Below are 25,488 nucleotides of genomic sequence, written 5' to 3'. Positions count from 1 at the left end.
CAGAAAAAGCTTCAGCTCAAACAAAAGAAAAATCTGGCATAGTAACATTATGCTGCATTGCATCACTGCTAAAGTAATACCTTGGGCTGTCAAAGTTATCCAAAATGTAGATGCTAGCTTTTTTTTTTAAGAATTATTATACAGTACAACATAGATGTTCATAATATGCATGCACTCACACCTCTATGAACATGTAAGTAAATCTAGTAAATCTATCCCTATGAGCACCTCCGAAAGACGGAGCCGACATATCTTAAAATTCATAAATTTACTATAGGTGTCTTGCTGTCCGACGGTTAAATATTGAAATAAATTTAGAAAAATGCTCTTTACTATAGGTGTCTTGCTGTCTGATGGTTAAATTTTGAAATAAATTTAGAAAAATATGAGCATTTGTACTAAGTCGAGAATTTTAACTCAGATGGATAAGTTCTAACTTATGGAAGCCCCAACCAACAGATCAGTTCGTAAGTGTAGATGCTAGCTACTTCTCAAAAGTAGAAGACTCACAACTCTGGAATTTAGTCTGCCCAGCCTCCTTAGTGGGTAGGCCTATGCATAGATTCTGCTGCCTAGCAAAAATTTTCTTGACCCAGATCTGACCTAAAATATTTATTTTAGTTAAATTTACACTGTAATCATGCACGCATGTCTTGAATCACCTACAACAGTGTGCTGGCTTGCAACACCTCCGCACCGAGATGAGTGCATCCAACAATTGTAGATGGACAGTTGAAACGGCATGTGACAAGATGCCGTTGTCCAGGTTTTCCAAGAAAAAAAAAAGGAAGTCCAATGAGTGTGCACATGCACTAAAAGGCGTTTGATCTTATCCTCTCGTTACTTCTTAAACAAAGAGATCAAGCATTCAAGCTTGTTACTTGTTAGAGATGGGAGGGCACAACATTTGGCTTTACATGCCTTTACCAACCTGACGAGCGATGAATATGGCAAAACTCAGAGGTGAACTATAATCATCTGCATTGGTAGGATTTATAAATCGAGTAAGCTAAGGTAGAGGAGGCACACTTCGTTTCTAAAATATAGGTCATTTTGGTTTTGTCAACAAATGTAAAGCAGACACAGTGAATCGAATAAAACTATTTTGATAGTGTAGATATTTATAAACTTAATCCAATTTAAATTGACTCCATAAGAAACTAAAATAGCCTGCATTTTGAAACTGACAGCAAAGTATGATGGTTCTGTGACTTTTTTTTTTTTTTTTGCTATATACTGTTTTGCTGGAAGTATGGCCAGTAAAGAAAACGGTTTCTATACTGTCAGTTTTGTTGTACCTGTGACACTTCGTAACTTTAGTGTCTTTTATATGAACCGCCGGTGTGAAAGGCTAGTAGAACTGATGATATTCTATTGGTGTCAGCTTGAGAACCGCTAAATCTACCATTAGTATCAAATCAATTTACACGTGTGGTTTGTGTAATACAAGAGAGGCGTCTGGACAATGGCCTATTCGGCAGGCTTACCGCTACCGCTGCTGCGAGCTGCGGGCAGCGTTCTCACTCACGAGTTACTGTGTAGAACCATAATACCGGCAACAACTGTTGTTAATTAATGGCTACTGAACGTATAATTATATATTCATGTATCTGCAAGCACAACACATATTCCACTATACTATAGTCATTGATCAAGTGTTCATCAAGCAGAGCGTATATATCCAAGGTTTCAGCTCATATGTTGCATCAAGCCTTACAGTTCACTAATAATCATCTTTATTCAAATCTAGCCTAGCAAAATCATGAAGGTCTCTGCGTTCTGGTTGTGCTAACTCAGAGGTTTCATCTAAATAGTTCCTTCCGCTATGAACAATTTTATGCATAATGAAGCGGGACATGTCAACACATATGTTTGATGTTTCTGATCTTTCCATCTCTGAGAGACTTGTCAGTTGTTTGCAACGATATATAAAATGTGATTGAAAAAGCTAGGATTATTTACAATGGTGGTTTTCTTAAGAACAACAGCAATATATAGATATGTTTATATTGGTGGTTCTTATTAATGGGCCTACATGTCTATTTCTACTAATGCCAACCACTAATGAACCACCTGTGAGGAAAAAAAATCTAGGCGTTAACAAAACAGTTTTTGTGCTTGGGTATATCATTCCTGATCCATGAGATCCACGAGATCCAGGAAGGTACATGAATTCCTCTTCTGTTAAGAGTTATGCGCTTTTGGAAAATAGTTTCACCATTTCATATAAAAGATTAAATAAAAGTAACTTAGCTACGCAAAAGTTGAGACTCTGTTTGGGGCATTACTTTTATGAGCACTTGATGAAATAAGTCCACAACATTTTCACTATTTATCCCTGCTTCACTCTCACACTCCCAAAGGTTTCATTTTTTTTTTCTATAAGCATAAACAAAATGACATTTCAGTTTACACTTTCTGCACTTTTCATCTCTAATATGCAATACCTTTTCCTAACCAATTCATCGGTTTTTAGCGATCCCTTTCCGATTTATTAGATAATTGTCCATACAGTACAATTGAAGCAAGAATCAAATTGCACAAGATGTTTAGTAGCTAAGCCAAAAAATATCAAAACCATGGTAATTATTCACTTTTTACACATGTGTTGTACCGTGTTGTCTATAGCAAATCATTTTTACATGAATATTAATAAGGAATGAACAATTAGCACTAAGGATATATAATTTAAATTTGTGCAACTTTAAATTTTAACAGTCTTTTCCCCCGTGCGTCTGATAGTGCCGTCTTTGTTTGGGGGCCCCTCTCCCAATGGCACCCACCATAACGTTGATCTACGACTTCTTGTCCCTACCATTACGTGTGGCGCGTTAACAAATCTCGTTGGTGTCGCTTTCGATAATGACCCCCAACCTGCCATGTTTGTGCTTTTGCTCAAGGACAAGGAGTATTTGATTCCAGTTTTGCCCCTCCAACGATACAGAGCAGAAAAATCTTCTTATCCGCCACTCACCTACCTACCTAAAATTGTGAGTTAATCACATTGGAGCTCGAGTGATGATAAGATGTGGCTCCTTCTGTTTTAGCAAAAAAACAAAGACATTCTTTTATGGTTTGGTCAATCTATTATGTGTAGTTGTTTAAATAACACTTCTTTGACCTATACCTCTCGTCAGTCCTCAAATAATAATGGTTTGTCAGTTGTTACAACTCAAATCATCTTAAGTATGATAAAAAAAATATAGAGAAGAGGAGTAACACCTACCACATCAAAAAGATAAATTATAAAAATAAATTTCATATTATATCTAATAAAACTTATTTGACATCATAAATATTACTTTTTTACATAAATTTGGTCAAAGTTAGTATGGTTTGGGTTAGGACAATCGAAAAATCATTATATGCCAAAACAGAGTAGTTACATATTGAACAAGTGCATATTGTTGTATGATTATTTTGGAAGTTTCAATAGTATTCTAATTATAAGACGTTTTGACTTTTATAGGTACATAGCTTTTGTTATGCACGTCTAGATACATAATAAAAAAATGTATCTAAAAAAGTGAAAACGTTTTATGATTTTAAAAATAAAAAGTTATAAGAATCATATCTCTTCTAACTATCTAGCCATGATAATAATATTAAGGGTACGTTTAGTTCCAAATGGAGTGCAAAATGCAAAATGTCAACTACTTTGCAATGATGAAATGCAAAATACCAAAATTTTCAGGGTTATGTTTAGTTTTATTTAAAATACAAAATTTATTGTCCATGTTATGGCCTCTTGAGGTTCTTTTGGGCTTTTTTTTTGTCTCCTGAGGCCAAAATCCAAAATAAGAATGACACCTATTTGGTCAAAAAAATTGCATGGTGTTTAATTTCATTATGCAAAATAATGAACTAAAATCCAAATTTTTTGGATTAAAGGAGAACTAAACACCCTATAATATTACTTTTTAAAAGAAATAAAAGAACGTGCATAACATGTTGCTCCTATGCCCCGTGTGTCTAGCAATTTTACTGGCGGGTGATGTATGATAGTGATGAGAGTGTGACAGATCATATTTGTTTAACCCAAAAACAGAAAAAGGAGAGAGAAGAACCCAACAAAAATATATATACAACGAATACATATTTGGCTGCGGGGGAGGGCCTTTCCGGAGTGCCTCCATAGTCTTTCCTGGACTAGGAGGGGTACTGGAGAGAGAGAGAGAGAGAGAGAGAGAAGGGGACTAGATTGACGCGAGGACGGAGAGGTACTTCCTGCTGCTTCGTCTTTAGTCACGTCAGATTTGCTGTTTCTAGCCGGTGAATCTTTCCTGTAGTGGATTCTTGCTTTGGTCTCAAGCAGTCAAAGCTTCCTCCGCAGTTTTGTGTGGATTTGGTTCTTGCCTATCCTGGCTTCCGCTACTCTTTTTTTTTTCTTGGTTCGGCAATAGAACAAGAACACGAGTCTTCCATGGTGTTAGAACTTGGTTGGGACTTCACTTTTGCCGATTTGGTATTATTTAAGCTATTTTCGTGAGAACTTTAGGATAAACTTGGACGGGCAGTGTGTCGTTTTTCATATTTTGTTGCGTTATGTTCCATTACCAGCATGGTTTGTGTGATCTGTGTCAAATATGTTCTGATTGGAATTTCAGTTGTTATTCCCCTGGTTAATGATAGGTCTCCAAAACATGGACGCGTACAGATTAGGTATTACTTTGAATGAATTAGTATAATTCCAAAGAATCTTATGGTAATCTGAAAATTGACCTGAAGGAAGTGTAGTGCGTTGTCAGTTGTACGATAGTTAAATTGTTATCACACTGAATATACTAAATTATCACTAACAGCAAATTCATGTGTTCGACTCTAGACCTGCAGTTGCAGGCACTGTTATACTCTCTTCTTTTGTAGCCTGGCATGTATTGCCATTCAGAAGCTATGCTTATCCTGGACTAAGTATAGCTAGGCTAAATATTACAAAGATGACAAATGAACACTATCTGTTAATGAGGTGACCGATGCCTCACAATGTTCCTTCAATTTATTTTATTTTTCTGTCTATATTTTAGTGTTTGTTCTATCTATTTTATAGCCATGTTGTTAGAGAATGAATAACCAAATTCAATCTTCCACAATTTTAACTATTACTTTGGCATTGTTGTGTGCCTGAGTGGCATTTCAGCTGATCTATAATTGTGTCAGCAATTTGTTCTGAATATCTTTTCTGTTATTAAAGCAGCAAGAAGCAAAATGTTTCTAGAGATTGAGTGATGCGATCCGATAGCGACAATGCTTCTGCGAGAAATGGATGGTGATCCATTCCATCCCATGCCCAACTATGTGAGTAGAAGTTTGGTGTAGTACTTGGGTTATGAATTACAGGATCTTCGATAATGGATAACAAGCCACTTTTGTGAATTAGGATTTCCTGTCTGGGAATGGCTATTCATTAAAGCAGTTAGTTCGTAGCAACTCTGATATAGACTCTTCATCATCCAAATCTGAGCAGTCTCGGCAAGACTTATCTGACAGTAGTCTCAATGGACAACGCACACCAACACAATCTGGTAAAACATTTCCTTAAGCGTCATTACATCTTTTATGAACATTTTATGATTTTAAATTTGAGATTTTTTTACGGAGAACATATTCGAGATTTTACCCTAGGTTTGCATATTGTTACAGATATGGCTGTTGTAGTATAATTATACATTTGTACATATAAAGTATTAAAACTTGTCCTCATACTAGATTGAATTTAAGTTCTGACTACCCTCAGTAGTGTTTGAGTTGTAAACTTTAAGACTAAGTAATGATCACAAGTTGTGATGCAATCTTGGCCATTCTTCTAAAACTTTGCAGTCTTGGCCATTCTCACTGCGACACTGATATAGTATTCCACATTGAAATTAGTTCTATACTATCAAATATGTATTATAAATGGTTAGTTGGTTACTGCAATTGTCTTTCTCCTCTCCGATGTGTTTAAGCTTTTTTTTCAGAATCTTCTACTTGCTGTTAAATCATTCTAGGTATGCTGTATTGAAATGCCATTTCCTTTTTGTACTTGCAATGATAGGTTATGGTATGATTTGGTAAAGCGAAGTGACAACAGTCTCAGAGTACAGTATGTTCTTAGTCCACTCTAGCCTGAATACCCTGGAATTGTATTTGGCTGTGTTGCTACCTTGTTCCTCTCCCTTATCTTGATCCAAGATCAGGTGCGAGCTTAATGGCAGCCCAAGAATGCAGTAAAGCTGAATGTATTATGTGTACAATGCACCAAAGACTAAAGTAGAGGACCTGTCATGCATGCTGATCAATTACTGTAGTCTAGCTTCTGTTGTTTCAAAAAAGAAATTTTAGGGAATGAAGAAACCGATGGATATATCCTAAACTATCATATCTAGCTATGCCTGATATACTCTTGACACATCTAAATAGACCACAAAATTTCTTGACATATTCTTATAGACTACATGAGAGAACACTTTTGTTGCAGAGTAAGAAGATAATTATAATTTAGCTACAAGGATAGGTAAGAAGATTGTCTGATATGCTTGCTTGAAAGATTAGGGCCTATCAATTTGTGTAGATATGCTAAATCTACTAAGCAATCGAATATGTACTCCTTGTTTCAGTTATGAAAAATCATTTATTAATTTGTACCACTACAGATGGATAGCAAGACTGTCCATGTAGCTCTACTGCTTTGCTTATTGTATAACAGGTTTGTTCTCCCTCTCAGATAACAACGATATTTGTGGAAAGCGGGACCAGGGCATGGTGAAGTCTTTGTTGTCCTTTGGTAGCCCGGAAGCTGCCTTTTCCCCTCACAAGTTTGACTACAGCCAGTCTTTCGTAAGCTAATTGACCTTTTAATCTTCAGTGCTTCAGCCATTCTTGAAATTTAGTTTTTCCAGTTACCCACTGTTTTTCCAGGCTTGTGCTTCTTATACTGCTGATCCATATCACGGTGGGGTGTTGGCAGGATACACTTCAAATGGAAGTGTGAGTCTATGTTTTATAGTTCTACACTATTTTCAATGTTTATACTAGTTAGCATGGTAAAGTTACATAACAAACATGATCCATGTATTTTGCTTAAGTTATTAACATTTCAGTTACTGAAACATTTTGTTCCTACCTTTCATTTGTGCTTTGTTATTTTATTTCTGAAATGCTGTGGACAGTGTAGACATTGTTTTTGAGATTCAAATGAAAATGGGAAGTGGGCAAAATAGTTGGATTTTTAAGTTTTTGCAAGGAAAAAAATAGCCTGGCCAGTTTAATTATGGAATTTGGTAAAAGTGTGTCCAATTTAATAGAGACAATTGTGAATATGAAGCCCATTTCTTCATGTTTTGTAAGAAAAACGTAAATATGTGAATTTGCTGTGTGGAATCTTTATGTATTATATCATGCAGGTTCATCCCCAAATTAATGGTGCAGCAAACACTAGGGTACCATTGCCTGTTGGGCCTGCAGCAGAGGAACCCATATTTGTCAATGCAAAGCAATACAATGCTATCCTCCGGAGGAGGCAAATACGCGCAAAATTGGAGGCTCAAAATAAACTGGTGAAAGGTCGGAAGGTAAGTCTAAAGCACTTCACATTTGCCCATAATGGTTTCTCTTGTAAGTTTCATAATTTTGCACACATAGGAATGCACTATACTACTAAACTATTTAGTACACCTTCCATGATCATTCAGATGGTTATCAGAGCCAGTTCATTGCAACTAGGAAACTTACATAATTATGTGTCTCTTGTAAGACACATAATTATTTGCCCATAATGTTAAAATTCCTCTCACAGTATAATTATGTGTCTACCTCTTATTCATCTATGGTTCTACCCATGTTTTCTCACTAGGGTCTTTGTGTACTGAAATTATTCTATTCAGTTATGTTGTCACATTCAGCTACTGAATAACATAGTGCTTCTTTTCTGAAGCATCAGTCAACATTTTCCTGTCATGCAGATTAAGTTGGATATGGTAGGAACTTGTATTCTTTATGTTACTTTCTAGATATACTTTTTATTTCACTTCAATTGTGCCAACTTTGTTTCTTCCGTGTATGATTATCCTTGGCCATCTCTGTTTATCCATCCGTTATACATACAGTTTGGACATTTTTCCTGGGTATATCAATCAGGGTGAAAATTGCCTTCCCTTCACTTCTCAGCCATATCTCCATGAATCTCGGCATCGTCATGCAATGAAGCGAGTCCGCGGACCAGGAGGCCGTTTCCTCAACAAAAAGGAGCTCCAGGAGCAGCAGCAGCAGCAGCAGAAGGCTCTGCCTTCACTTCAGACTCCAACAGGCAGAGTCAGCATCAGCAAAATGGCCTTCGGCAGGGACCTGTGCACTGAAAGCAGCACATCTCACTCGCCTTCGACAAGCTCTGGGATCTCAAGTGTTTCAAACGGGAGTGGCATGCTGGCTCATCAAGAGCACATCAGCTTTGCATCTGCTAACTTCCTCCCCAGCATGAACTTCCGCGTGGAGAACGGAGGTGAAAAGATGGCTGTCAATGGCGTCCGCCACCACACCCCTGTCGTGAGGTGAACAGCCTCGATCATGGGGGTGCTGGTATCATCACTGGCGCACTTCGGTGTGCCCGTGGCAACTCATCCTTGGCTTATGATGTATCTTATAATAGTTTGCTTTCACTTTCATATGGAGCTTGTTTCAGATTAATAATAATAACTTGGTTCTATTTATTGCGACTGAATGACTGAACTCAAGGAAGGGGCTACTTGTTCATATGTTGTGGATACAGAAATAATCTCATGTTTCTTGTACCAAGTAATGTAATCGTGGTTTGGAAGAATCTGGAAGATTGCTACTGTACCTGGATCATCGAACTGTCAATCCATTGCTAGTGCTGTGATTCAAATCTCACCTTTTTATTAGGGCACGAGGCTGCGCTTATCTGGTTTCATGCCGACAATTAATATCAAAGTTCAGCTTGGCAAAAACTTAAACTTTTGATTAATTTCAGCTACCGTTTTGAAGGCTTTTTTTTTAACTTATAACTGATAATGTGAAGCCTAGGTTGGCCAAAACATTACCAACCAGTTTAAGGGTTTGTTTGAATATCCAAAAGATTATGAGAATCTAGATAGTGATTCAAGAATTTGAATTCTGGATTAAAAAAAATGAGGTCTATTTAGATCCGTAGATCTAGACACAGGTTATATGTGGTTGAAGGTCTTTCACAATTATTATCTCTAAATAGACTTTTGTGGGTGCTCGTTATTTTTCTAGATTTATTTTGGGATTGTAAGGTGATGGCTTATTATCTCTAAATAGACTTTTGTGAGTGCTCGTTATTTTTCTAGATTTATTTTGGGATTGTAAGGTGATGGTCTTTCTAGTAGTGGATGACATGTCCATCGATCAGGATATCTATGATGACTTTTTGACCTAAGGATAGGGTGTGGGTGTGGGTGTGCGTGTGCGCATGTTCATTTATGTAAGTGTGTGTACATGTAACAAAATAATACTAGGATGGAGGTGTATATTTGAGTCCTCAAAAGCAGATTGTTAGATTATAAGAATCTCCCATTAGAGTCTAGGATAGGGTGTGTGCATACACGTTCATATAGATAAGTGTGCTTACATGTAACAAAATAATAGGATGGAGGTGTATAATTGAATTCTCAAAAGCTGATTGTTAGATTATAAGAATCTCCCATCAGATTCTATCTGCTTGGATCTCATTCTCATTCTCTCTCATTCTCATAATTCTTAGGAAACCCAAAGATGGCATAAAGTCCTAAAGCACATGGATTTTGGGATCGACAGAACTTTGGCTTCACATATTATCTTGTTACAGTCCAAACACAATCGTAGTTTATCAAACACATGGATGGAAGTCATAAAAACAAAATAAACAACTATGGACCTGTTTGGTTTGCCCCCTAGAGGCCCAGACAAACCTATCTAATGCAGAGAACCTCAGTCTGACCTAGTGGCTGAGGTGAGGACAAGAACCAAACGGCCAATGCCTGAAACTACAACTACTTGTGTAACTCTGGCAGGCAAGAGCCCACAATAACCTGCAAGCTCTTACCCTCATCCTTGTGCCATCAGTACACTGCCATCTCTGACAATCATAATGTGCGAAGTACCTAATTAATCTGCATAAGAAATAGCTACCTACAGAGTTGTATGCATGCACGAAACTACTTGCCTTGCGCAACTTAGATCTAGATGTTTGCCAAGATAACAGACGATATTCACAGGGGAGTATGTCGCTGCTGTTCACACAAGTCAGTTTGTCACTGTCACTTTGGTGAGGTTTCATATCTTCACCTCCCTAACGTCATTTTGTCCGAATGGGGTTCCACAGCCAGGACATTTCCGGTGGCGAATCTCAAGGTTCCTCTGAATGCATGGCGAGCAGAATAGGTGGAAACATTTGGTGATCACAACCTGTTAACGGATATGCAGAAAAATACAACTGATCATCCAACAACCAGAGATACAAAGAGGTATAAGAATGGTGTAAACCTCTGAAATCATGATTCAGAAACAGGTTCAGGTCATTCAAAAAGATAAGCCGTACAATACATTATGTACCTCTTTAGGCCGGTCAAAGCAGACACCACACTTGAGAATAGCCTTGCATTCTTTTATTTCATCCTGAAGTTTCTGGATAGTAATCTCTTCAGTCTCAGAGGTCAGCTCCATAACTTCATTTTTCACCTCTTCATATTGTTCTTCAAGCCGCCGCCTCTCATTCCTGGAAAAAGAAAAGGTAACGAGCAAATGACGAGAAGCCAGTGGCATTGCACAATCAACTTGCAACAGAAGTCTAACCTCTCATGCTCCAGCAACGCTCTCAGCTCAGATATCTTTTGCTGAGTTTGCTCATATTCTTTCTCAGAGGATCCAACAGAGGACCGAAGCCACTTGAGTTCCTTATCTGTGTTAGATACCTCCACCGCAATCCTTTCCAGGCTAATAGTAAGATGCCTGTTTTCAGCTGAAGTTTTTATAGCTTGTGCTACACAAGTGTTCATCTGTAGGAATCATCAAAGGAAACCACTATTAAAGTTTGCTCATTTCCGAGTGTAAGAACTAAAACACATATAGTTTTTGAAAGTTGATGTCTGCTATTTGACTCTGTTGGCACACAAATAAATTCAGTTGACTGCAACTGCCAACAAATGATACTTGATACTATATAAAAAGAAGTATTACAACAGAAGTAAGACAATACCTGCTCTTCACCACGGGCAATTTTCAGTTTAGATGACTCCAGTGAAGTGTTAACTTGCTGGAGTTGCTTCTCTAGCATAAGCTTGTCAGAGAGAAGGGAACTACAAGCTTGTTTCATCTTCACACTATCTGATACTAGCTGTTAGATGAGATTTAAGTTACTGATAGAAACCAATAAGAAAATCAAAGGTTGTATTGCTTTTGCCAATGCAAAACTGCAGAAAGAGTTTTGTAAACTTGATTAATGTGCATAATTTCCAGCAATAACTAGCTAATAGACATCATGTTCACACTTCATTGCACATCAAAATATGGTTGATCACTTACATACCTATTATGCTCGCTAACAAGACAAAATCAATAAGATTGTCTGAAATTTTACAGCTTTTCATGACTTTGGCCCTGTTTGGTTCCACCAACTAAATTTTAGCTAGCTAAAATTATTTTAGCTACTCTTGGGTGACTAATGGAACTAAACTATTTTAGCTCCTTTTAGTCAATGTGTTTGGAACTTTAGCTACTAAAGTGACTAAAGTTTAGCTAGCTAAAATTTAGTTGGTGGAACCAAACAGGGCCTTTATAAAGTAGGTAGTGTCATGTCAAGATTGGCATAAAAAAACTGAGCATGTATCTCCAATCTGTATGTTATGACTTTGCAGCTTTGACATGAAGTGAAAAAGGAGAGAACTAAAACATACCTTTATGTTAAAGTCATCTCTATCAGTAAGCTGTTGAAGAAGATGCTGATTTTGTGTTTGCATGTCTTCATATGCTTGACCAATTGTCTGTATGCAAATATTATACATTTTACTCATACCCAAAAACAGTACTGATAAACAAAAACAAACTAACCTCAATATCGGAAATATAGGCATCTCCTTCAGCCTCTTTTATTCTTATTGCCTCCTTAAGTTCCACAACATCTCTGATAATACAGATCACAGAGGTGACAGAGTATGGCTTAGACATAGAAAATTCAAGTCTTAACAAAAGAAATTTAAATGTTTACTGGATTCACAGATAGAACATATAATACCTGCCACTTTACATCATGTGCACCCAGCAAATATACTAGTTCATATAACTAAAGAACAATAAATTGAGTATTGCATACAACTTGAGATAAGCATGAAAAGTTTTCAGATAAATTGAATTATAAGGACCAACAGCTATCAATTGTTCTAGCCTGTAAATATATCATTGTCCCCAGGAGCAGAAAGCCAACCTTTCCGATGCATCTACTTTGGTCCTTAACTCTTCTAGTTCCACTTCAGCAAAGGAAAGCCTTTGCTGGCATGCAGCTTCAGCTTCATTTGCTGCTTTAACCCGAAGCTCAAGACTATGCTCCTCTAGATTGCTCCTCAAATATTCAGCTTGATTGCGAGCTCGGGTTTCTGATTCTTCAATATCAGCAAGTGTCCTAGATGCACAGTGTAGAGAAAATGATGTGATATAATGAATCAAATATAATATATATGTTCTTCAAGAAAATGAAATATACATGTATGTAAATGTGATTCTTGCATTATACATACATTTCCTCAATAATCCACGGTTCACCCCAGAAGAATAGTTTCAGCACCATGGTTAGCCTTCTTGCTTTTTTAAACGTTTAAATTTTAAATTGTCTGAACTATTTGTCTCTGTGTAATTACCAACAACATATCGAGTCCTATATCAAATAGTCCACCTAATTGCAACTTCCAGGTAAAATTAACAGTTATCACATTTCCTAAGAGCTTGATAGATGTTAGACCAGGTCGTGATTATTCAAAGATGCACACTTAGATAGCTAACACTGGCAGATACATAGATGAAACCTGCATGCACTGCAATAAATTAAAAAAATAACAAAGTGCTTAGACCATTTACCACTGCTATTATTACTGTTACTAATACCTCTTTTTAATCGTGTTGGAATATAAGTGAACTGCCCACCTCTCCCCATCAGCTTAAGCTTTTGGGTTGAATTGGTCGGTGCATGCAACTCAATATGGTATCTAAGCCAGAGGTCTCGAGTTCGAATCCTGGATAGCGCAATTAAAATAAAATAATTGCTACTCGCTCCTATTCCACGTTTGAGGCCTGAGGGAGCCTCCACGTGAGGGGGGGTGTTGGGATATAAGTGAATTGCCCACCTCTCCCCATCAGCTTAAGCTTTTGGGTTGAATTGGTCGGTGCATGCAACTCAATAAATCGTTTAGCCCATTTTTTCCTCATGTTTAAGTTTCATCTCCAGCTAACCCCAACTCGCTTGAGAATAAATTAACTTTAAGAACATGAGCAACTATAGCAATAAATCCATTTATTTAGAAATCATTGCTTTGAAGCTCTAAGAATCATAGAGAAATTTAGATACTATCAGCAAATATAGCAATAAATCTATTTATTTCGAAAATATCGCTTTGGAGAATCTCTAAGAATCAAAGAGCAATCTACAAACTATCTAACAATCCTGAGGTGTTGTACATCTAATTTTAAAGCAGATAGTCATCCTGACTCCTGAGAGAAAAGAAATGCCATCAAAGAACCAGAAAAAAAAATAATGATGAGGACAGTTCAACAGTACAATTACAAACCTTTTAAAAGTGGCATACCTTTTAAGCATTAAAATTGATGTAAAAATAATGGCCAAGTTTTACCTTGACAAGGAACTTTCTTTAGCGTACATATCTGCAATAAACTCCAGCTCCTGCTTTTCCTGCTCCAACTCCTCGACCTGAATGAAATTTCACTGACAAAATATGAATGAAAACCCTGCAACCTACTCCCTCCCTCCTGTAATACAATGCATTCCAAAAAATTTTAAGACAACTTAAGGGAATGCTCCCATGATGCATGCACCCATGGATTAAACCCAATTAAGGAGTTTCTTCCCAAATTATGCTTTCCTTTTTAATAAAATTTGTCAAGTCTGAGCATGGGCACCATATAGAATGCCTTATATTTCAGTACAAAGTTTAGAAGTCATAATGTACTATATTTCAGGACCGGAGGGAGTATCATTTAACCGCAACTTGTGCTAAGAACTTGCATCCATGAATGCTAATGAAGATTTAGTTTCAAGGAGAGAAAAGGAATATAATCCATGATCAAGCTACCCGACAGTAAATAGATGGTCCAAACCTTATTTTGTTACAACATACACAGCTCATGCATGATTTTACTTTTGATACAAATCGAAGAATTGAATATGGGCAAGCAGGCCATTGAGGAACATTTTTTACAAGCTAACTGCAAAGCTGATTACATATTGATACATGAAATTAAAAGACCAAATGCTATGTTAGTCAACAATATATTAGTGTATTTACAGAAGCTAGGAATCAAGTCTATTATTAAAATGCTGTATAACCAATGAAGCTCTTCACCATTATAACATCAAATGTCCTTGCTAGCACAAAGACTTGATATAGCTGCTACTGGTGTCTTTGATACAAGTTCCACAACTCGAAGAAAGACCAAGGAAATACACTAACTTTCCCTCCGGGCGGGCAGAGGGGGGGGATCTCTACAACTAAAAAGACTCAAGTGGTATCGTCATACCGTATCCATCGGCCTGCCTCTCCCGCAGCGCCCTTCATCTCGCATCTCGCCCTTGCACTACGACCAACCGCCGCGCAGCTCCCCCACGCAGCTCCCCTGGCGCTTCCTCGCTGCACGCACTGCCGTCGCGGCCGCCGGACGCACGCCAGGCTGCCCCACGGTCGGGTCAATCCGATCCTTCGCCGTGCTCACCCACGCCCTCACGCCGCCGCACAACCTGGAGGGCACCATCGGTAACCAATTCGCGCCTGCACCCGAGCCTCGAACCGTCGCTGCTCTTCTTGCTCGAGGCACCTCCCTCTAGCCGCCGCATGCACTAGGAGTTCAGGACCTCCAAGGAACCGCCGTCCGCGACCTAGCCAAAGCCGCTGCCGCCGTCGACCTTTGCGCCATTGACCATGAACTCGCCAATCTACGGCACAAACCGGCATCGTCGCCGTGCTGGATCTGGAGGGGACGCCACTCCTGTACCTAGCAACCGCGACCTTGCCAAGCCGGTGTCGCTGTGCCGCACATGTGCCGGAGGGGAGATGACTCTTGCGCTTGGCAACCGCAGCCGCTGCCGCCGTCGACCCCTGTGCCCTCGTCCGCGACCTCGCAAGCCACGCCAGGAACCACTGCCCCACTCCCTGTATCGCGCAACCCCCGCAAGTGCACGACTCGAAGGTTGCCTACTCGCCCGCACGACGCCCAGGTCCTTCTCTCCCGTCCGGACAACCGCAGCTCGACCTTCAGCACCCTCACCGGGCGAGGTCTTCGCCACCACCGCCTGCTCCGTCACGCCAGGTGCTGAGATCTCCGCCACCGTGACGCTGTAGTGCTCGGGTCTTTGTCGAATCGTTGTTTGGCACCCAGCAGGTATGCCCACCCTTCTATGTGCTTTAATCTAATTACATTTGCGTCTGCAGTTCTTTGTGCTTTAATCTGAATGTCATCGCTTTACAGCACAAAAACTGTCAGTATGCAATAAGAGTAGATTGGGTATGAGAAAGTATTACTAATTGCTGAATTGTGGATGATCCATGATACCTTTTGTGTTTGCTTAAAATATAAATCAGACACCTTAGGTTAGTGGAGGTGATGCAAGGGTTACATTTTGCATGCCGAAGTACATGTAGGAGGAAGTTCTTGTCATCAGGACATGTATATGGCCTGCAAAAACTGCTGCCAGAAGTGACGCATTGTGAAGGCAACTTTCTCCTGATGAAACCCGTGGGACATGGCCATTACCAACCTATGTTGTGCTGTGAGTATCTGACAACATAGAAGTGTGGGATTGCTATAGGGAGGAATTACAGACTGTGAAAACCTCAAAACAATAGCGCAGTAGTACCTGTTGTATGGTTATTGTAGGGAGGATCAATGAGAGTTCCAAGATCTCATTTTCAGTGAACAGAGTAACAGACTGCTTCCTACACTTTTGTTTTGACATTGCTTCTCTGTTTTTTTTAATTGCTAGATTCTATCATTAGAAAGTAACTTTTGTGCCTTACCTTGGAACATCTCTTTAGCAAACTATCATGCTTAGTAGGCTCTTCAGATTCCTCACTGGTTTCTTACAGAGCAGCTGCAGTGAAGTCATTTAAATTTTGTGTGCTCACGTCTAATGTAAAGCAACCCTTCTCACTTTTCAATTTATTTTTCTATCCCCTACCTGTTTGCCTCAAAGAACCATCTAGCATTGATAATTTGATATGTAGTCTGCTGCTGTAGTAAATATACAACCCCGAATAGCAAGCCTCAACCTGCTGATTATTTAGTATAGAGCCTACTGCTAATTGCAAAAAACATAACCTGGAAGCAATGAACTGTAGCAATTGAAAAATAGCACAAGAACATACTGCTACCCGGTGAAAGCTCTAAATTAAACCAGAAAATCATGGTTACTCAGAGCTTGTGTTATGTGTGATCTTGTGCCTGGTTTGTGTGAATGTGTCCAAAGGGCAAGGTGTGATCTCGTGCCTGGATTGTGCGAATGTTTTAATCCGCCATTTGTGTGATTTATGATTTGATGGATTTCAGGTTTGCGTTGGGATTCTGAATACTATGGCTGATGTTGATTCTAAATGTGATGTCTCTTGGTTTATTGCGGTGATCTAGCTGAAAATTTTGTGGATTGTTTGATATAAAATCTTATCCTTAGTTTTGTTTGGGATTGGTCCAGGTAATGATGGCAATTAATTAATGTTGCAACTTCATGAACAGGCGCAGGTTTAGATGCTTGGTCTCCCATCCTTGAAGCCTTGGATGTGATTAGGTTTCACCTGTGCCTTTTTTTGCCACAATAGCGTCAAGCTACAAGATGAATCGTAGGAAGCAATACAATATAGTTTCTGCAGTGGAGTGGCCATGGCGTAAAAGCAACCATTGGTACTGAATGAGATGAAAATATACCAACAACCGCTGGACTGAACCAGAGATTTTTCCGATTCCAAGTATGCTAATGCTAATTATGCCTATTAGGGTAATTGACTCTTGCAATGAAACCTGGCATTATTCATGGCAAATTCCATTGTGGGAGTTAGTAGAGTCCAAACCAGTGTGGTGATCTTCACTATATTATACATTTATAAAGTTCTTGGAACATTCACTATGTTGAGTAATTATTGACTTAGCTTTTCTATTGCAGATGTTGTTGTGACACGCTTCCTTAATGCAACTCTTGTGATCCCTACATTTCATCGGAATAGCTTTTGGTGTGATCCTAGATTCCTAAATAATTATTCATCTGACTTGATACATTTCTTTCAGCACTTCTTAAACTGGAAGTTTTAGCATTCTAATTTGAGATGATCATTGGTACTGCTTCTGCACTTCTTATTATGCAGTTTCATTAGTACAGATATTATCATCATGTATTTTTTTCAGCAAATTTGATGATATATTTGAAGGTTTTCTTGATGTCTTTGATCCCAATGCAGCCGGAATACGTATGAGTTTGACCTGCTACCATACTCAGTTCGATACTAACCCTACCTAAAATAGAAGTCTACAAAATTGATGTGATACATGAGTGTTTTGCCTGTATTTCTTAAGGTTTAGATGGATAATTACTTTAAATTTAGTTGCACATACATGTATTTCTTTCTTAATAAGGTTCAAATGGTTAATTACCTTTAATGGGGGGTGTATGCAAGGGTTGAGGTGCTGGAGGCAAGACATGGTGGCTCTATGGAGGGAGATCTCCGTGCTACGGGTGGAGAGGGCACAAATGGTGATGGCCAAGGAGATTGTGTAAGTCAATCAACCTCACTATGAACTGGATCGCTCAAGATCAGAGGCTCAACTCAGCTCAGGGATATGGTACTGCTGCAGAACTTGCAGCTTTTCTGTTTTTGTTGGATATTATTTAAAGCAGCTTTATGTACATGCAGGAGCCATGATTAGGAACCAGTAATCACTTAGTGGCTCCTAGAAATTATCCATAACTTAGGCAACTGACCACTAATAACTATGACCAATCACCCACTAACACCATACACCTGTCCTCCAAAAGACTAGCTAGGACAATGCTAAATGTAAACTTAAAACAAACAGTTGCTTACACTTGACTCTATCTACTGCTACTGAATAATGTGCAGGGAGTACAACCAATAGATGATTGCTGAACAGAGAGAGATTGTGAAGAAAGAAATATAGTCCATGCAGCGAGTTTCTCAGTGCTCAGGATTTGCAGATTTGCAAGATATACATTTGCTAACCATATTGATAGATGCTATGAAGCTGTTTTTCCATCAAAATAGTATCAATTTTGTTAGTTAAAGGTGCTAAGTTGGGAATATTTAGAGTATTCAGTCCAATTGCAAGGATTGATTTGGTAGAAAGATTCTCCTACTGTCTTTGATTAAATGACGTAATGTTGAAACTCTTAGCTGGACAAGAGTAGTGGGAAAGTAATTCGATCTTTGCATATAATTCTATGATTTCTTGTGGAGAAAAAAAGAAAATGATGTAATGGTCTTTTATTAGGGTCAGATGAATTGAAGTGTTATACCAACGAGTTAGTATTTTTTTTTTATCTCGGGTTCAATGATGAGGAGTGAACTACGTACATGATCCACCTTTTGATTTTTTTTGTATGGCTTTGTTATTTTTTGTTAGACTTGTAGGCTAAACTTCCACAGTGAAGTGTTTTTGTAAAGCTTGAAGTGCTTCAAAAATCAAAATATCGAGAGAAAATTTAATATTTAAGTTTTATGTAGTTTTGGTTCTTGGAAAAGTATAGAAGTTGTTCTCATGGTAGAAACATGTTGCTCTTTTGAATTCCTTGGTATATTTACATCGGCAAGTCTATGATAATGCATTGCCTTATCTTTGTTTAAATGAATATATGCCTATCACATATGATGTTTTGTAACAAAAAGAACCACAACAAAGTTGAATTTAGCTTTTTTGTTAGAATACTGATTCATGCATGCATATGTGATGGCTGATAAGTGATCCGCGTAGCAACGCACGGGCACTCAACTAGTGTGAATAGATGTATCAATTTCTCAGGCTCTTAGCACCACTTTTAAGGAAACAGAGAAGTTTTTAGGATAACATACCAATGCCTTGAGGGACTTGATCTCAATTACTTGTGAGTTGTATTTATCGGATATCTTCTTGTGTTCCTCAATCTGAAAATTCAACATATTTTCATCACATGAACTAGTCATTTTTCTAGCTCTTTACAATGTCTGACTCTACTGAAACACTTTTTAGAAAGTTAACATAACACCATCATACAATTATGCAAGATGGCATCAAAGTATGCATGTCTATTGACTCTATCCCACAGTGGTCCCACGCATAGTCCTGCTTTGACATGAGCAGTATGATTGTCAGAATGCAGTGAGCCAATTAACCAAATGAACTCAACTAAATCCAAAAATCTATGCTGTGCATTGTTTTATGCTCACAGATATCCAATCCCTAGAGTATTAAGTATTAACTTCATTCAACTTAACCATAGTCATCATAACCTAAGCATATACTGATGCCAGTCCTACTCCTAAAACAGTGCATTGGACTTCAATGATTATATTCTGAAATTAGCGAGTGATGTGGAGAATCCACAGTGATAATAAACAAAATAAGGTAATGCTCCATGGATATACTATATATGTCAGACAGATGAATGCCAAATGAGGAGTACATCAAGAGAAACCAGGGAAAATCTAAACTTATGAACTGATGAAGGACTGGATGAAGAATAGCATGGAACCACAACTCCACAAGCATGTACTCTCAGTCGTTATGGGCATGAACTGGCACCACCACCCAGGTTCGGTCCCAAGAGTGGCAGGGTGGGGAACCAACCATCACTTTGAAATTAGGGGAGAAAAAGAACTGAGTGGAAGAAATTATGCATGAATGTTTCTCATGAGTGCATGGGAAGTTAATTTCCGACAGGCTAAGCTTTAAAACAACTTTAGGTTATATGAATAAGAATATTACAAAACAACTCGACATAGGCAAAAGAAAGGAAATGCTATGCAAGGAATGGTTAACCAGATCAAAGACAAACCTTTTTAGCTACCAATGATCTTAATGATTCTGCTTGCTCACGCAATGCAAGTGCTTCAGAAGCTGCATCCTTTGATCGACTCAACTGATTCTCCATCATACCCAGTTCATTGGAGAGTGCTGCGGCCATAACATGAATCTCATCCTTGAAGTCTTTCTTACCTAAAAGGATAAATGGAAACAATCAAGAAGAGATGAGCAACTGATCCCCCCCCCCCCCCCCGCCCTCCTTAAATAAGGTGCACATGGTACGGGTCCCCTCTACCTGAATCTTGCAAAGTCTCCTCAACCTTGGTTTCAAGATCATTCTTTTCAGAAAAGAGTATCTGAATTTGAGTTTCCAGTTCTTCAATTTTGGTCTCATATGTGGTAATTGTTTGTTTAATACCATCGACTGATTCTGATTTTGCACAAATTTCTTTCTCCCTTTGCATGAGCTGGTCCTTGTCATTCTAAGTTCACACAATGAAGAAAAGCTGGGAAAAAACAAAACAAATGCAATACAAAGCAGTATAACATAGGACAGACACCAAACCTGTAAAACTTCAACCAACCCTCTATAACGATCTATCTCAGCATTCAAATGCTGTAGTTTATCATTAAGAATCATGTACGGTTTGGATACCAAGACATACTTCTCATCTCTCAATTGCCCCTGCATGCATAGCACAGTGAAATAAGAAAAAACAGGATCCAACTTAAAATACAAAAATGCCAACCCTGCACTACAAATCAATGTAACAACCTCAAGATCTCCCAGCTCCTTGGATAGTATCAGATTATCCTCTTGAGTCTGATGAAGTTCCAATAGACGGTTTCCTGCGAGGGTCTGCATTCAGTTGGGAAAATTCCAAAAATTAGCAGTGAAAGATCAAACATACCACTAAAAGATGAAAACTGAGAAGATAGGATTTCCAAAGAGGATCCAAAGAAATTTGAAGATTAACATGATTACAGTCACAATTACCTTAGCTGCATCAACAGCATCTTTGAGGTCTTGCCAGCTCATACTTTTATCTGAAGATTTATGAGTAGAAATACCACCATTCACAGCATTTGCCCCAGATGCATCCATTACAGAACCATGCCTCTGCAACTGGAGCACAACCAACTTCCTTCGACTTTCCTCAAGCTCTGCAGTGCTTTCCTCTAGCTCACCTGCAACCCAATGAAAGCATTTGCGTTATTTGTTTGTTTAGTTTATAGACCATGTTAGCCAAACTACAATGGTCAGACTCAAGGGTGGATCCTATATGGATGTTCAGGTATTCCTGGAAATACCTTACTGTCTTGCTAAAAAACGAGTATATATGTATATACAATTATACATGCGTGTATTTTAGCTGGGTCACGTTCTTGTTCTATTTCTCAGCCCGAAAAATACAAAAGGCCCACCCCTCCATTATGTACAAGATTTATTCACTCCCTCTCTGTATCCCGTTTCATCTCACAATAGTTAATGCATGCTGCCCTTACTTATGCATCATCTCCAATCTAGAACCACAGGGCACCAGAAAGAAACCAAAAATTCCTGAATCGTATTAACTCAAGACAACCGAAACATCGTCCTACCATGTAATAAATGGATGGCCCCCACTCATCACAACGAAGGTGAACTTTCCCACTAATCTTCACAGGAGCAGCATAATCATGAAAAAAAAGGCAGTCACTGATCTCTGTACTTCTTGAACACAGCAACCCATCAAGCAGAAGCCACCAGATGCAGATTTGTTATCCTCTTCTTCCAATTCAACTATTTCATCTCCTCCTCGGCTCCTCTGGTCTGTGACCGACCACCACCTTATCCCAGTTGGCAGCCTCCAATTTTGTTGGACATTTGCAATTCCCTGCTCTGATCATCACCATGTTTCCCCTGAGTTCAGCAGTCACACAGCATGCACGCATATCTGTCAGCGCTTCATTCCCTGGAGCTTTGCCTCCCAGCCACGCGCAGCACCAGCAGGTTGCTCCAATCTCTGACCACCTCCAACCAATTGGTTTACACAATTCAGGCTCCACCACGGAAAACCAGTATGAGCAGCATCATCCCTTCATTAACAGAGTAAGCTGCTGCTCAACACATCTTTAGTGCGAATAAATGGTGTACAGATGGCTTTGTAGCTGTACTGGATCAGCTACAGTTGCAGGGTGATAATTTCATGTGACAGTGACAGGATATATGCACGAGCAATTGACACGATCAATTGATTTTACAGGATCATAGGATTACTCTACTACAGTACTACGTAACTTAATCCGCCTTTCTAGAACCCATTTATTGTTCCAACTTCTAGCTGATAGAGGACAGTTGATCCTCACTGATCATGTGATCAAGTGTCACTAAATTGTTAGTTAACATTTCAGATCATGCATGAAGACCCTTTACTACCTGCTGCTGCTTTCGTGTTTGGAGAACGTGGAGCGCGTCTGTCCTAAGTATTCTACCATCTTGCTACTCCAGCGTGTTCACACAAGACTCCGAAAAGCAGATCAATGCTCTCAATTTTTTTCTGAAATCATTAGCTCTAAAATGTCTATGAAAATCCATCTGTTGAATTTGTCTTAAACCATCCTGTAGTAACGCATAGGGAATTCACCTAGTATCAGTACAATCTGAACACCCTGCTAAACAAATATGCAGAGCATAGCATAAAGGTCCGTTGCAAAACCAGAATTTATTTCATATAATATGGCAATTTTTAATAATACAGTAAAAAAATTACATGGTGTGTTCGAATTTAGCACCCGCATTCAGTGTCCAGTCAAAATATTCTTAAGTCAACCATTCAAGACTCCAGTCACAAATTACTTTTTATGTGTTGAGCTTTGATATTTGATGATCATACGAGTAGTTTTGAATCGATAACAGTGTCATAATAATAAAATAATATACCTTTTGTTTTTATGTATTACAAATATATTATAACAAAAAAATATAGTCGAAGTTTTTTTTAGACATCGTGCCAATGTCCAAAACCATTACCTATTTGTGACTCGGGGGTAGTAGTGCATTACATAAGGGGGAGAAAAGTCTAAGAGCTGTGAAGGAATCATCTTAAATGCAGATGCAGCAAAATTTTGCCCAAACTGAAGCTAGATGAAGATTTTAATACCTGAAATACGCTTGATTTCCTGTAGCTCACTTGAATGGTTGCTTTTAAAAGCCTCAATCTCATCAAGATACCTTTTGTGCTTCTCGTTGATAATAGAGATAGCTTGACTCGCATTCTCAGCAACCTCTTTCAAGCAATCATTATGATTTTGAAGGGCAACAATAACATCTAAAAAAGATACAGTTTAATCAAATGGAAAATGGGTAGAGAACTTAGGTGCAGAGTAAATAAGAAGGAAAAATGTGGAAAATTCCCTTTCTACCTTCATTTGACTTCTGTGCATTCAAAGCTAAAGACAAAAGTTCACTTTTAGCTTGCTGTGAAGAAATAGTCTCTTGCAGGGACTTCATCAGAGTAATAGTTGCTGAACACCGAAAAGCAAGAGCTTCTTCAACAAATTCCAACAAGCTAGTGTCACTATTATCTCTGATGTTGCTTGACTTCAAGAGCCTTAAGAGAAATATCTCCTCCGAAGGACATGATTCCAAAGATTCTGAGGAACAATGAGTAAACAATCAGCTAAAAAAGCATCACTGCTGAAATGAATTGGACCTTAAAAGGCAAATGTTAATCAAATTTGCCACAACCTTCTGATAACTCTTCATGGTCAAGTGCTTGCAAATTATCCAAATCCCCACCAGCCCGTACTCCAAGCAGAACCAAATCATCAATCAGCTATAATATGCATAGACATAATGAGAAACATGCTGGAGTGGAAAAGGTCCATAAGAGAAATTTTCATATCAGATACAAAGGAAAGAACCTGATTCCACAGTTTATTCAAAGAAATCAGAGTCTTGTCATAAGAACATTGCTCATCTCTCAGCTCCTTGAACTTGCGCTCCAATGCATACATTTCAGACTTCTGTGCCTCCAGTTGTTGCACCAACTTTTGGTTTTCATATTGAAGAGCTGTGGAATCCATCTGTAAAAATAAAGTAATAATAACAGAAACGCAAAACGTCAGATCCTACAACAGAAAAATGGGAACTTTAAAAGGACACATGTAAAATCCAGCAACCAAACTTTCAGAATTGCTCAAGTAATATAATAAGAACAGGTACTCAGTTTTTATGGTCAGCTTGCAATTTTTTTCAGACCAAATTATAACTGAAATTTTGAGTTCTATATTATAGCATTATTACTTGAAATTTGTTTGTTTTCGGTTTGCTGGTGAACCAAACAAAAATGTTGATGATGCCGAAGCATTGGTGAAAGAAGGATGCTGGGCTGTAGTTGTAATGATTCACAAGCAATGCAAAAATAATAAGGAAAAATTGTACTTTGACAGAAGCCTTGCCAAAAGTTTGCCGAAAACTCTGAGTATGACACATGCCACTAACTAAATTAGCACCAAAACAAAGACAGCGCAGATCTTCATTTATTTATTGATCTGATTGTAAGTCATACAACAACTCAAATGGATTGCATCATTGCACATCAGATGCATGGTTGAGAAGATATGTTAATCAGAAGATTGATAACAAGAAAATGACATGTTTAAACAGTCAGCCAGGAGATGACATCTAGCTGTGAATGCAACCAAGCTAAAACATGGGCCACACAGCCTGTGTTCTTAAGATCTAAGCTACACGGATACGGATACGTGACGCGGATACGGCAATTTACTAAAAAAATTCAATACGCGGATACGTTTACTATTTAAAAAATAAAATAATAATAATAATAATGCAGGTCTGAATTTAAAACTGATGATAATAAAACGCCACATAGCATTGGACAGTACTTGCAGCGCCACGTAGCATTCCCTCCACCAGTTCTAGGCTTCTCCAGAATGGTAGGGGATGAACTCTCTGCACTGCAGATCGAGAATGGGGAGAGGAAGACGAGGTGGGGGGGCAAAGAAATCAAGCAACAACAAGCTACGAGCTGAAGAAGAAGAGATTGAGAACAGAGAAGGGGATGAACTCACGGGAGTTCCCTGGATCCACGTCGCAGGGGCAGAAATTCCTCGCTGGCGGCTGGCGAGCAGGGATGGAGGCTCGTCGCCGGCAAGCGGAGGCGGAGGCTCGTCGCCGGTGGCCGGCGAGCAGCGAGCAGGGGATGCGCCGTCACCGCGCAGGGATGCGGCGCGAGGTGCGGCCGTGCGGGAGTTGCAGGTAGGGCATCG

General features: G+C 38.8%; 2 protein-coding genes across 6 annotated transcripts; one reads left to right on the top strand and one right to left on the bottom strand.

Moving 5' to 3' along the window:
- LOC8080415 (nuclear transcription factor Y subunit A-4) lies at positions 4,064-8,794 on the top strand. Of its 2 annotated transcripts, none has more exons than XM_002467656.2 (7): positions 4,064-4,220; positions 5,195-5,295; positions 5,378-5,522; positions 6,704-6,816; positions 6,898-6,966; positions 7,383-7,550; positions 8,146-8,794. In XM_002467656.2, exons 2-7 carry the CDS (start codon positions 5,245-5,247, stop codon positions 8,527-8,529), a joined length of 930 nt encoding a protein of 309 aa, XP_002467701.1. In that variant the 5' UTR covers positions 4,064-4,220; positions 5,195-5,244; the 3' UTR covers positions 8,530-8,794. The 2 variants fall into 2 exon arrangements, with proteins under 2 accessions (XP_002467701.1, XP_021304968.1); XM_021449293.1 differs by having other exon boundaries at positions 4,072-4,220; positions 5,192-5,295.
- LOC8066523 (E3 ubiquitin-protein ligase BRE1-like 2) lies at positions 9,738-25,488 on the bottom strand. 4 transcript variants are annotated; one of them, XM_021449276.1, is made up of 20 exons: positions 25,291-25,488; positions 25,105-25,176; positions 24,121-24,282; positions 23,945-24,032; positions 23,620-23,850; positions 23,358-23,525; positions 21,212-21,402; positions 20,990-21,073; positions 20,780-20,899; positions 20,510-20,696; positions 20,246-20,406; positions 19,284-19,355; positions 13,833-13,909; positions 12,416-12,610; positions 12,043-12,115; positions 11,889-11,975; positions 11,192-11,329; positions 10,789-10,991; positions 10,549-10,711; positions 9,738-10,401 (listed from the first exon to the last, which is right to left on the bottom strand). In XM_021449276.1, exons 3-20 carry the CDS (start codon positions 24,280-24,282, stop codon positions 10,270-10,272), a joined length of 2,532 nt encoding a protein of 843 aa, XP_021304951.1. In that variant the 5' UTR covers positions 25,105-25,176; positions 25,291-25,488; the 3' UTR covers positions 9,738-10,269. The 4 variants fall into 4 exon arrangements, with proteins under 4 accessions (XP_021304951.1, XP_021304947.1, XP_021304955.1 ...); XM_021449272.1 differs by lacking the exon at positions 25,105-25,176; XM_021449280.1 differs by lacking the exons at positions 23,358-23,525; positions 23,620-23,850; positions 23,945-24,032; ... (1 more) ...; positions 25,105-25,176; positions 25,291-25,488 and adding an exon at positions 21,817-22,838.

The sequence above is a fragment of the Sorghum bicolor genome, chromosome 1, assembly GCF_000003195.3.
Source record: "Sorghum bicolor cultivar BTx623 chromosome 1, Sorghum_bicolor_NCBIv3, whole genome shotgun sequence".
In the NCBI taxonomy this organism is placed as follows: Eukaryota; Viridiplantae; Streptophyta; class Magnoliopsida; order Poales; family Poaceae; genus Sorghum; species Sorghum bicolor.
Note: the sequence above shows the minus strand (reverse complement) of the source record. Positions and strands in the feature narration are given on the sequence as shown.

What these genes read in the sequence shown, in the direction of transcription:
- LOC8080415 (XM_002467656.2), top strand. Translation starts at nt 5,245, where the DNA reads ATGCTTCTGCGAGAAATGGATGGTGATCCATTCCATCCCATGCCCAAC. An exon ending in TTGACTACAGCCAGTCTTTC is followed by an intron (nt 6,817 to 6,897) that starts GTAAGCTAATTG and finishes CTGTTTTTCCAG; the next exon opens with GCTTGTGCTTCTTATACTGC. An exon ending in AACTGGTGAAAGGTCGGAAG is followed by an intron (nt 7,551 to 8,145) that starts GTAAGTCTAAAG and finishes TTCACTTCTCAG; the next exon opens with CCATATCTCCATGAATCTCG.
- LOC8066523 (XM_021449276.1), bottom strand. Translation starts at nt 24,282, where the DNA reads ATGGATTCCACAGCTCTTCAATATGAAAACCAAAAGTTGGTGCAACAA. An exon ending in GGAAATCAAGCGTATTTCAG is followed by an intron (nt 21,403 to 23,357) that starts GTATTAAAATCT and finishes ATTGGGTTGCAG; the next exon opens with GTGAGCTAGAGGAAAGCACT. An exon ending in GCGTTGCTGGAGCATGAGAG is followed by an intron (nt 10,712 to 10,788) that starts GTTAGACTTCTG and finishes TTCTTTTTCCAG; the next exon opens with GAATGAGAGGCGGCGGCTTG.